The sequence below is a fragment of the Papilio polytes genome, unplaced genomic scaffold (genome assembly GCF_000836215.1).
Source record: "Papilio polytes unplaced genomic scaffold, Ppol_1.0 DF823879.1, whole genome shotgun sequence".
NCBI lineage: Eukaryota > Metazoa > Arthropoda > Insecta > Lepidoptera > Papilionidae > Papilio > Papilio polytes.
In genome coordinates this window covers 1318476-1331595 of record NW_013525325.1, presented here as the reverse complement: position 1 = coordinate 1331595, position 13120 = coordinate 1318476, and the positions used below count along the sequence as shown (strand labels likewise).

The 13120-nt window shown below is 33.7% G+C and overlaps 1 protein-coding gene across 2 annotated transcripts in view; it reads right to left on the bottom strand.

Annotated features, from left to right (window-relative positions):
* Positions 1–551: 551 nt before the first annotated feature.
* LOC106103050 overlaps positions 552–13120 on the bottom strand; it is a 21027-nt gene continuing 8458 nt past the window's right edge. The window contains exons 1-4 of one of the 2 annotated variants that reach the window (XM_013282699.1): positions 1944–2023; positions 1807–1869; positions 1473–1632; positions 552–1049 (exon numbers count right to left, since the gene is read on the bottom strand). In XM_013282699.1, the coding sequence (XP_013138153.1) occupies positions 889–1049; positions 1473–1632; positions 1807–1869; positions 1944–2018 (459 nt within the window). In that variant the 5' untranslated portion in view covers positions 2019–2023 and the 3' untranslated portion in view covers positions 552–888. Of the gene's footprint in view, positions 1050–1472; positions 1633–1806; positions 1870–1943; positions 2024–13120 lie in introns of those variants that run through there. The other variant, XM_013282697.1, reaches the window with a different exon arrangement.

Genomic DNA, 13120 nt, shown 5'->3' with positions numbered 1-13120 from the left:
TTCGTCGTGTCTCAGTATCAAAGTAGTCAAAGTAATCTGATTTTCTCGAAAACACCTCTTCTCCTGCTCCAGCAATATTTCTTTAAAGATCATAGTTATCAAGTTAATATATCTTACTTCTTACTAATATTATAAATGCGAAAGTTTAGATGGATGGATGTTTGTTAGCGTTTGTAGCCTAAACGGCTGAACGGATCTCCATGAAATTTGGCACAAGTTTAGAGCATAGTCTAGAAGAACACATAGGCTAATTTTTTATCCCGCGAATAGTTACGGTTCCCGTGGGATTCATTAATTTAGTTTTTTAATGTTCACTCGATCATTCTGCAACGGTTTATCATATCTTATTGAAATTTGGCACAGATATATCTGTTTTATAAAACAAAGTCTGGAGTACACATGAAATAAGCTTCATCCCACAGAAATGTCCGGTTCCCGAGGGATACGTAGCTTTTTGTAATTTACATAGTTCGTTTGTTTTCTAATACCACGCGGACGAAGTCGCGGGCAACAGCTCGTCTTACATAAATATGTAAAAATGAAAAACTTGATGTTGGTCGTCAGTACTATCGCGTTTAATATTTCCAGATATTTATGAATTTAGTTATGCACACAGTATATATTTTATGTTAATTATATCAATAGAACAGAGTATATAACAGAATGGACGATTTAAGTACATATTTTGATTGTATAATATAGTCTAACACACGAAATTGAGTTTATAAATATGAATACCTATTGAAATTTATAATTACTAAAGGTACTAACAATTGCACACTCACGAAGTTAAACTTTTAATTTTATTGCGAACAGTGCAAACGAAGTGGAATCAAAGCGACATACCATGCAAATATTACAAAGTTAGAAATTTTTTAAGAGACAAGATTATAGGAAATGAAACTGCAGTATGACGACTACGTAGGTCGCAAGCACAGCGAAAAAGCGCAGCGGCAACGCAGCATCCACGGGGAACAAGCCGGCCGCGTAAAGCCATTCCGCCCGCCCACCGTGCCGCGCCTGTTGCCGACTCCCCAGCTGCGACAGGTCTATTTACAAATAACTGTTACATTTAGAGTTATTTCAATTTAAAAATTTAAACGTTCGAGATGGTAATAATCTTTCAACATTACTTTTATTACTAGTAAGGTGACAAACGTGCAAGCGACCAGTTTACGCGGCGAAATGGCAAGTGACCTTTGAACATTTCTGATGTCATTCATAGTTTATTGTGGCTTTATTTCATCTAGGAAAGCATTCGATTCGGGTACTGGAGAGGTACACTGCGACTGTAGCAAAACGGCGCTTAAAAATGTATTCTGAGGTGCTTGTGATAAATGCAAGCTTGTATAAAGTTTGGATAGCACTGTACAAACCATGTTGTGTGAGGTTTCGGTACCTTTTAATACTTTCGCAGGGGCCTTGCTTTCATCCATAGTGTAAAAATGTATAACAGAGTAATAATAACTGACCCGTTGTTGTCTCGCTTGCAGTCAGCGCGATGCGGGCGACTTGAGCGTTTTTTAAATTTAAATGTACATTCTCGCTCTCCATACATAGTATTGCTATTAAGGTGAAATTTTTTATCCACATAATCTGACCTATATACATCGATTGAGTCCAAATTGGAATCTAAAATTCAAGAAAAAAAATTATACCGTGTAACCATAAAATATGTGAAGGAATTTAAATTTGCTTAATCAAAATTTTAAAAATAATGTGTTTATTAATAACTTAAAGAAAATATGATTGAACTTGCGTTATTTCTAAATATAAATTTAAAAAAAAAAACATTGTATTACTCACAGAGATACTAGCTTGGACATTGACAAAAACTTGAAAAAAAGACGACAACACCATAAATAAAATCTGTAAGGAGAAACGATCTTTAAATCAAAAGTTGTTAATAATGAAAATAATGTAACAAATAAGGCGATATTTACCGGAACTCTAAAGACTTTATTGCAGACATCGAGAGCCTCAATCAATTCATCGTAGCCTTTTATTATTTTATTCATACAATCTTTTGCTTCGATATCAAAACAATTTTCACGACAAAAATATTTCAATTCTAAGATCCACGTCTCTATAAGTTTACCCAACCAATGTATCATACGAATTGTGATTATATTGGTACAATCAATTGATATGTAAATTAAATGTGCAATTATTTTTTTAAAAATGGATTCATCTGATTCTGAAATCCGAGTTCCGAGATGCGCAACATTATACGCACTCAATGATATCAAAAATAACCAGTTAATCATAGAGATGCCTTTATAATGGAATTTAACAAACGTGAACCGTTTCTGTATTCTTTGTAGTAATATAATTAAATGAGCGTTGATATTACTTTGCCTTGTTGTTATAAAAGCATTAAGTATTAAGGCAACGGCTATTGTAACGCTATAGACATATACACTTGCAGTTAATAATCCGACGGTCTTGGTCAAAAAATTAGGAACAACGTAGAACCAAAGCATACCGATTACAATTGCAAGCATAAAGACAAATGTATTAAACTTGTAACCGTTTGAAGTAATGAAGTTATCACGTATGGAGTACTTAGGGGCTAGGGAGAAGCACTGCGCCACGTATAGAGGCAACAGAATAGCCTTCACTTCAGCCTCCAGAAAATTGTCCAAAACAAAATCTGTATTATACATTATCTTTGATATCGATGCCTTATTCGTTTTATCATCACGAAGTTTCCTCCTTAACATTTTTGCTGGTTGAAATCAACACAACTGTACTTTGCTGTATCAGAAATGACAATATTTTCTATGAAATACACATTTAATAAACTTATATTTCATTGCTTTTAAAGTAATTAGGTTGACAATGTTATGCGATATTTTAATGGATTACTTATTGTTAATGTTCCGATATTTTACATAGTTAAATAACGTTGCCATAAATATTTCAAGTAGCATCTTACGAAGGATTAACATATCGCTGTCTTCTGTGTAGTTCTTTGTTTTTGTCGTACACGGTCACGGTAGACGACATTTCCCGTTTACTCAAGAGAATATCACCTTCACCAACTCTTCACTCTTAGGTGAAGGTTTGAAATTTAGGCATCTGTGAACATATTCACAGATCAGACATCTTCATATGCATTTTATTGTAATTATTGTCATAAAATGAATTGAATGAATTGTAATGATACGACAAAGTAATTGTTTGGTTACAAAATATACGTACATGTACTATAGTTTAAATATAAGTATATAGCGGCGAGTAATATCGTATTATACATAAACCTACAATTACAAATGGATTTGTTAGATTACTGTCGATAGGAAACTGAACACGTACCATCTAATTCAAAATATATAAGTCGAGTCGTTAAAATCAATATTTGTTTTTTATTTAGCTTAGATGTCTATGGGAATCAGGTACTTGGCAATTTTAAAGAAATCAGGTGGCCGCTTGCTAATTTACAACTTAAAAAAAAAGATTCTTCCCTCGTTTATGAACACTTCATTTAAGGAATCTATAATCTAACGAATTATTATAAATGATCTAGTTACGGTCGACTGAAAAATAAACTCATGAGCCGAGCAGCCTTTTTTACAATATTCCTATTGATATACGGATCATCACCGTTACGTATAAGTAAAATGAAGAAGAAATTAGATGCATATGCACACTCGAGCGAAGTCGATGTGGGCTGAAGTCATTACTTACAAATACTTTACATAATTATGGAAGCATATGGAATACGTCAAAGAGGCCCTTCACCATAAACAGTCGGCTTTGATATCGCGAGTTCGCGAAACAAAGACCTCGGAACGCGACCGAAATAAAAATATTTACGTAGCCACTGGCGAGTGCTGACTCAGCCACGGCTTTGTTTAAGATGCCTCAAACAAATACATATCGTATTCAATCCTTGAAAGCAGAACTGGATAATATTTACAAGATGTTCAAATTAATGATGCAATTACACGAGATAATCAATCTGATAGGACACGGTGACGTTGGTTACTTATTGCAGATGATGCAGCGGTCACTTCGGTATGATAGCATGCAGCTTATTTTAAAACTGCTTATAAATAAAATCTTAAAAATAATATAACATCATAACAAAAATAGTCAAAGTATATTTGACTACATTAGGAAAAAAAAAGATTCATTTGCCTTATTTTTGGAGCACTACTTATAAATGTAATGTTTCGCAATAAATTTACATTACAACAGTTAACAATCGTGTATCATAGATTATGTAACATTGCAACAGTACTGCAACTGGCAATTTATAACGCATCCATTTGTCAATTTAACTGGACATTATAACATGCTTCCCTTACGACTGCGGCCAATTCTAGGACCAACATTATGCTATCATTACCTACAATAGATTTTAATTATTCAATTTTTACTGTCTGCCAGATACTGTAAGATAAATCAAAAGTATAAACAAAAAAAAAACAACCATAGAGTAAAGAGTAGGGTCTCTGGATGTACAGAAAATAACATTGTCTATTCTTATGAATACAAGCTTATCCCCTCCCTCTCTCTATTCCCCAAGCCCCCCTCGCCCGTCACAAAGCTCAATGAGTCTCGACTGACGCTCAATGATCTAATGCTAAATGAAATAAATTGTTCTTAATGACCATATCTCGTAAATAGATATTTCCTTGGCCGTTGGAAATACTTCAATTATACGTCAGAAGCCACGTTTACATTGAATCGAATATACGTAACAAAAACAATTCGAGTTTCTGAGAAATCAATCGTTGATGGTATCAATAAGTCAATTATATTGCCAGTAAGGCATTCTTATAGTTTATCTTATCTTGCGCTGTCCAACTCTTAGCGATTACCGATGTCCTAGTGGTTACATCGACTTAATGAATTTTTGTACTGCTTCTTTGAAAGTTTGTTGTAAAACATAATTTAAGAAATGTTGTTCAACTACAATAGTAGACTAAGATATTGTTACTCTTCTGCTATTCCGACCTGTATAGTTTTCCGTGGTCAAAACTAGTAAACTTACGGAATACTGAAATTAATCTTAAACACTTCGCTTCGTTAGCGCTGCTTACAGTCTAAAGAAAATTTTAACGAAATTTTGTGTTTAATTTTAAGACGCTGTTATATATTTAAATGTCGTTTAGTATTAACGCCAATCTTTAAAAAACCAAATAGTCGTATACCATAGTTTGCTTTTAAATATTACCTTAAGAATGTTTTTTCTATTTTGAACTTGTTTTCCCCGAGATCTTGATAAGCTGGAATACTAGCAAGGTAGAGCAAAACTGGGTTCCCATGACCTCAGTTATCCTGGCCACCTTATTAAGACCTTCACCTCGTTAAAATAACTCTAAGGTTTCAACTAATCATAGAGTTTACAATATCTTGGCAAGCTGTACTAGTCATGGCTATTTATATCGCAGCGACAAGTTTTAAATGTTGATGTAAACAGCGAGAACGTTAATGGCATCTCAACGCCTGACTGCGACTAGCTCTTAGAAAATAGCAGTGATTCAACACCAAAGAATTTAATTAACAAAACTCCATTAACACTAGCTAAGCAAAACCTATTTACATTGATTAACTGCACACTTTTAATATTCCATTTCATAAGATAGCATTAAGGTTTTCAGAACGTTTTCGAGACAGAATCTTATGTTCAGGATCTACATTAGTCGGAAATAGCAAAGAAAAATCATTTTTCTGTAATCGGCAATGATGGTTTGGAGTTGACGTGGATTTTATTACCTAAAGAAAATTTACTACACTGTTATGTTATGCTATGCATGGATTAATCTTATCTATTAGTTTATTAACCAATAATAACTGTTTTTGCATAAGAAATACAGTCTAAAATAGCGTATATATGTTTTATTAAAGTGTTTCACGTGGCATTGTGATATCGATATCGATTATCTGGTTATCGAATATCGCTAGTGACGTGCGTGATAATGTCGTGTGCAGATAAAGTAATTCAGCGACTTTGTGGCGCCGGCGGTCGCGTCTGGCAGCTGGTATAACACCATATGCCCCTTTTGCGATTAAAAATGACACTGGTAACAGCACTCGGCTCTGTTGTTCATTATAGTACTGGGAAGATTAGTCGTCGCATTACAAATGGCCGCACTAATCGGGAAATTTTAGAATTACATTTCTATACTTGTAAATTGTCTTTCTTATCAAAGATATAGAATGGAATGAAAATGTTATGTAAATGTGTCCACACAAGAACTTTAAAATTTCCACAACTTTTCAAAGATACAGAGTAGAGGAAAACTCCGTTCATAAAGTGCACTTCATGAGGGTGTTAAGTGCTGAAGTGACGATACTTGCTGATAGAAATCTAGTCTGATAAGAAGTAACTGCGCCATTTAATTAACCTAGAAATAGGTAACTATTAGTTTTTTTTAATAAAAAACCATAAAACAAGTGAAAAACCATAAATGAACAGTGACCACATGAAAACTAATTTTAATTTGACTATTTTAAAATCTCACAGAATAAACATAGTTAAATGTCGTATTTCTAATCATTTCCATTTTTCCCTTAACTTGTCGTTCATAAATGAAAGTGTATTAAAGGCATTTGAAGTAAAGTAACATTGTAACGTCGCCAAGAAATTAATAAAGAGATCCACACGTAGCTCTGATGTGGTACAATTCAAGTAACGTAAAGAAAGTATGTGTTTACAGCCAGGATTAAACAGGAAACGATTACCTATATTTAGGACGCCATGTGCCTCAGAATGAAGAACACCTAAGCAGGTGGTTTGTACAAAGTAAGTTTTTACAACGTTGCTTTTATAGTTTTTATAGAGGCAACATTTTATGGTCGTACTTTGTAAAGCAATTCTAAAACTATTTTATCGGCCGATAGTTTAGTCGGATGGGGCGTTGAAGACAATCAGTGTAATGTGCACACTTTCATACATGTTCAAATTAAACGACTAATCCGTCCGTATCCGTCCGTAGCTTCCGAGAACATTTAATCTAAATTCTGAAGCCTATTACTATGTTTTACTAGATTTATTATTTTCGCGACAGTTTCCCTGAACTAGGGTTCATAATGTTTGATGTTCTTAAATTTTAAGATTGTATATACGATTGCTATATTATGATCGTACTAAAAAGAAACATGTCACTACTTGTTTTTATTTAAATCAGGTGCCGAAACGTGTTTTATTGGGCCGCAGCTGGCGAAATCGTTCTTGAAAGTAATCGAAATAATTAATGCAAAAATTATGTTTAAAGTAACACTTTTATAAGACGTACCGTAGAGTAGTGTATATTTTTTTTATACTAGAAGGAGTATGCATAGAGTTATACTTCCAATAGAAGCGAAATAGTGCACACGGAGAGATTCAAATAAAGCCCTAAGTCAGTTATAGAGCGGACATTCGAAACATTTCACAAAAACAGGGGCCGATTGACTTTGTTCCCCTAGAACTCTGGAATGGTGGGAATCTTACAAAATTATGATGAAACTGAATGACTTTGTACGTCATCGCTAAATTCTAAGAAAAACAATGTTAGCTATTATCTTAGGGTGATATTGATATCAGCTCTTTCAGAAATTATGTTACGCAACATCAAGGTAAAGTTACTTCATTTACATATTCCTCATGCAATACTTCAAATTAACAATCAAAAGTTACAGGTAAATAAAGCGTACCAGAGCGTTCTTCAAAGTTAAAATAGTTATTACATAATTTAAAATCAAACAAAAACAGTTTGTAGTTATTTTGCACTCTTAGTATGTAGAAAACTTAGCTATGAAACAAAATTATATTTCTATCATATAAACTTTACTATAGTAGTAGTAGTAGTAGGGACTACGGTTTTCGCAACTCTACGACTAGCGCGTATTTTGTGTTAATAAGTATTTTTGGCCAAATTGGGAAACTAATATAATTATCTTTGTGCCTAGAGGCTAAAAATACAAAAGTACGAAGATAAGCATTGTTTTTTGTTGAATTTTTAAGAAAACCTCTCTTGTCGCCATCGATAAGACAAGAGATAATATTAGATTTATCTTAAAGATACATTATCTCAATCACTATAGAGACAGCGATCGGTACAAACGGAATAATGGATTCTTAAACTTTCTTACTTTTTTTGAAGAAACGGTACAAAAATGTGTTAATCCGACAATTTTTTTGAAAACAGAACTTGTAATTGCTCTATTCTAGCTTCTTCTACAAGTGTCTAAAGAAATTTTAATCTATCAAATGTATGTACATGTCGTCATATCTGTCTGACATCAACAATCTGGTCATTACAGATTTCCAAAAATATTTCTTTCTTGACATATTTAACATGTTTTGTTCCAAATTGTGATCGTATATTTAATAACATTAACGTTTAGTGTACAAATTGATGTATTTAAAAACCTTTAGGTATTAAGAATTCTGCATTTAATAATTAAAAGCTTATGCTAAAATACCAAACGTAATGTATCTAAAACTAATTGCATTTGCTATCCCTGACACAGAAAATCGACTAGTTTCTGATATATTTGAGTGTTGAAACATTAGTTCTAAGTCAACTTATCTGGGACACGTGTGACCAAATATCAAGCAGTATCGCTCTACTTATAAAGTTCTGTTTAATTTTAAATTATTTTACACTTTACGCTGAAAAAAAGAAGAATATGTTAAAATTAATTCTACGTACCTATCAGAAGATATTCATCGAAGTGTCCAATCTTTAATCTCTACCCATCACTGATATTATTAAATAGTGTCTATTTTTGTTTAGTTCTTTATAAAAATTCATTGTTAGCTAACAAAGGATCAACTTTCACCAGCCGTAGTATAGAATAACAAAAATAGGTTACTACCCTTTTATCCTCGCTCGTAATGTAATCAATAAATTTGAATACATGAAACAGAATCGAGTGGAAAATTTCATCATATTCGAGTTCACCAGTCTTATTCCATTTGAATACAGTCGAGATGCATCGGGCTAGTAAACAATGACTTAATCATTTATTTGTCGCGTCACTTACATAATGATTGGCTTGTAGTCCGATCAAATTATCTGGTCTGGTAGAAGGCTATCGAATTTAAGTCTGTCGGAAAATTTGTAACACTTAACTAGGTATAGAAAATTATAACAAAACACACCAAACAAGACATTCCAAGACAGATGCAGTCAGACAAGAATCTTGTGAAACTATTGACATCGCACTAACATGGTAGTGAGCTGTTGTAGTTAATTTAGTTTTACTTAAGCTCACCGGGTCAAATAAGTTTATCGGTCTATAGTTAAGTATTCAATGGTGGAATGAAGTACGAAGCCGTGCGATTTCAAAAGGAATCGATAACGAAGCAGGAAACTCGTGTTAGGCTTCCAGTATATCGTATTACAATCTATTAGATCCTATTCCAAGAAAACGAGTCGGCGCCTTTAATATTATGGTCGCGTAATTAACAACGTGCAAATAGATTTTTAATAAGTTAGTATGTGCGTACAAAACTATTTCCTGTCCGCGTCACAACCTACCCTTAGCGTACACATGCACGATCGTCATCTCTCTCCTTATCCTACTCTCGTAGGGTCGACTTAATAGCTTGTTGTCCTCCAAATAATTCTATCATACATCATCTCAGTGATCACTCCCTTTTCGATTATGTCACCTTACACGCAATCCCTCCATCTCTTTCTAGGTCTACCTCTACCGGTGCACCCTTCCACACTCATAACTAATGTTCTCCTTGTAACATGCGATTCATCCCTCCTCATCTTATGCCCATACCATGCTGACCTTTTACTCCTTACCTTCTCAACCACTGAAGCTGCTCTTAAACTTCCTCTAAAGTACGCTTGCACCGGATAGTACTCGTAGAATATTGTAAGCCAGAGATAGTAGAGTATATAATGGAGATCAATATGATGGATGTGACTAGTCGTGAATTTCAAAATTGAAATACAAAATGTTGTTTAATGTCAATAGATTGTTCAATAATTAAATCATTAGGAATTCTTTCATTCGGATTCGATTTCTTTTGAGTTATTGCGAGTAGGAAAATGTGAGAAGACTCATTTGTCACATGAGCGGTGACTTTGTAAACTTTCAAACGCGTCTCGGTCGAGCATTCATGTCGGCGTTGACAGATGATCCCGACACGCCAGTGATTATCTCATTCTTTGACAGTTAAAAGGTCAAACCCTACAGTTTGGACAATGAAGCGGCGTATCAAAGTATTTCGTTAATCTCTGACCACACATTAACTTGCATAAGAGGCAACTAATGGATGTTAGTCATACAATTTTTTTAAAGAACTTTTTAGAAATACAGCTCTTCTGACATTCTTATCGTGAAGTAGAATAGAAGTCTTACTTACTAAAACTACAGCCTATACGGCTATCTATTATTAATTTAACAACAGCTAACAAATTTTCAGATGTAAATTGGTCTAATTTTATTCCCCTTCCCTTTCCACCCTTTTCTTAAAATGGAAGGATTGGAAGGAAAAGTGGATTTGACGGTGGAGGACACGCATAGGAAGGGGAAATGTCCTCATTATGTGCGTCTCCTCCTCCGACAATTAAGGGTAGGCAACGCATCTGCAATTGTGGATGACTATGGGCAGCGGTCGCTTTCCATTTCGGTGGATTCAGGTGGCCGCTTGCTCGTTGCCACCTTATATTATATATAAAAAAATCTATCGTACTGTATTTGAATAGTACTTGTTTATACGAACATTGTAATCTATTTTCACTCTAAAAATAGAGAGTAAAAATTGAAATAAGTAGAATTTACTGTGAACTATTTCTTAAACTTAACTATAGTTAGATAAAGAAGGCCAACGGTATATTATTAGTGTTAACAAGCAACACATTACACGTTAGTTTTTTAAAACAAAAGCAGGTCTTTTATTAAGGACAAAGTTAACATGCATTGTTAGGCAGATCGTTGAACTCTCGTCCACGTAACTATGTACGTTTGTTTAAATACGCATGATAAACGCAATTTACCTGTTGCATGTAGCCTTAAAATGTTTGCGTTTTTACATGTTTAAAATCGAAGAATCAATGCAATACAGACACAACAAATAAATTTTATTAAAACAATAGGGATGTTTTGCATTATAAGGAAAAAATGTAACGAAACGGAATAGAGTTTAGGTACGCCAAACTATTAAAAATTGTTTTGCAATTTCAATTCCGTCGAAGTACCAAGCTTTAGTGACGTTGAAATTTCTTGGCAACTCATCAAAAGATAGTAAAATTTCGAAGAAAGTAATTGTAAAGCACACTAATTCTTTAGTAATAGGTATCTATTGAATCATAGATTTCAAAGAACTAAACGTTCATAACCGGTTATAACAATTTCCTGATACTCTAAAGATAAAATATTTAAAACTATGATTTTCCTCTTTTAGTTCTTGCAAAATAAAAGACTTAGCAAAAAAAATAGCCTTAAAACAATAAACATTGGACATGATAGTAAAAATGCCTGTGTTTTATATTTTTTGTCTTATTATTTGCAAGAATATACATGTTTAAGTACCATATAAAACGCTGTTTTAACTGAACAAGTGAATTAATAAAGGAAGTTCTAATTTTAAAGTATGACGGCAGAACGAGACGCTTCGCGGCGGAAACCCTTTGACCCTTTGTTTATCAGCGCTGGAGCGGCGCGCCGGATATGCCGCTGACGGAAGTGCGTCGAGTGCCCACTGGCCGGGCCCGCTATATTCACATACAAACTTTATGGATGCTCGAAATGTCGGTTAGTTCGGAGATTTTTAATGTTTTCCCCGTAGACGCTTCTCAGATTTTTTACAGATTTCAGCAAACCATAACCAGTATAAACATACTTTTTAACTCTATTTTTCTTCAACTTACACCCCCACTTCGAACTCTTTGAATATTCAATAGGCGATGAACACTAATTTAATTAGAAGTGATCGTATAAGATCGTAGAAGAATATGGGAAAGGACACACCTGTGCATTCATTTTCTTTATAGTGCATCTATGCTGCTATTAAGTTTGAATGCAATTGTACCTGACTACTGCATGATAGGGCTGCTTAACGACCGATTACATAGGTGAACGATTACAAACACGTAGGGCTGTCATTTTTACTTAATAGAAATTGTTTCTTTGTTCTAAGACCAAAGTTCCTATGCCACCTTTATGAAAATATTAAAAAAAAATACATATGAAATTAAGAATGAAATTAAAATACACGAAAAATGCATATACTTGACGTCAAAAATACGCACTACAAAAATGGATTAACAATAAATATCATAAATATGTTATAGTTACTTAATTATAACCTCATATCGCTTGTTATTTTAATATGTTTGGGAAAAGGTTCACTTTTATCCTCAAATTGCCTTTAAAATCAGTCTCACGTATGTGAAACCGCAGATATTAACTAGTATTTTATGTACTTAATTCTACAATATGAAGTTCTTTTCATTTTAATGTCTTAATATGTATATCTACTTTGTTATCTGAATCGCACTTCCAGTCTGCATGTTCACGGCGGCGCGTCAACAATGTTGCTTGGTTTTATGAAGACCTCTCCCTTGATAAGACCGTTTATTTAAAAAAAACATTCATTTAATTATATCCGTTCATGTCATGAGAAATCGTAAATTAGATTGTTTATTTCATATTTTTAATGCTCGCTTTATGATATGTCTTTTTACAATTTGTGCATTTTTTGAAAATTTATATGAATCCTTATTCTTTGTTAATCTTTTTTTTTTGATGACTCAATAGTAATTATTATGTAGGTAAGTATGTTCTGACATTGCAAATCAGATATACATTTAATCGCTTTTAATTAAACTTGTACTGTATGCTTGGGACGTCTGCTCCTGTCGGTGGCTCGGACACGACTGACTTGCTGGCATGACACCATAACACAAGTAAACAGTGTGGCCATACACTACAAAACTAAATTGAAATTATGCTTTTTTTTAGACAATTAAGTATTAAGCTACTTGTCTGTAGACCCTTTAACTTCTAAGCTGAATCTGTTTGTTGACCGACTTCCCAAAAGAAGGAGGTATTCAATTCGTCGGTATATTTTTTTTTATTTTTTTTTTATGTGTGTTACGGCATAACTCCGCCGCTAGTGGACCGATTTGGATAATTCTTTTTCTATCCGAAAGGTAAT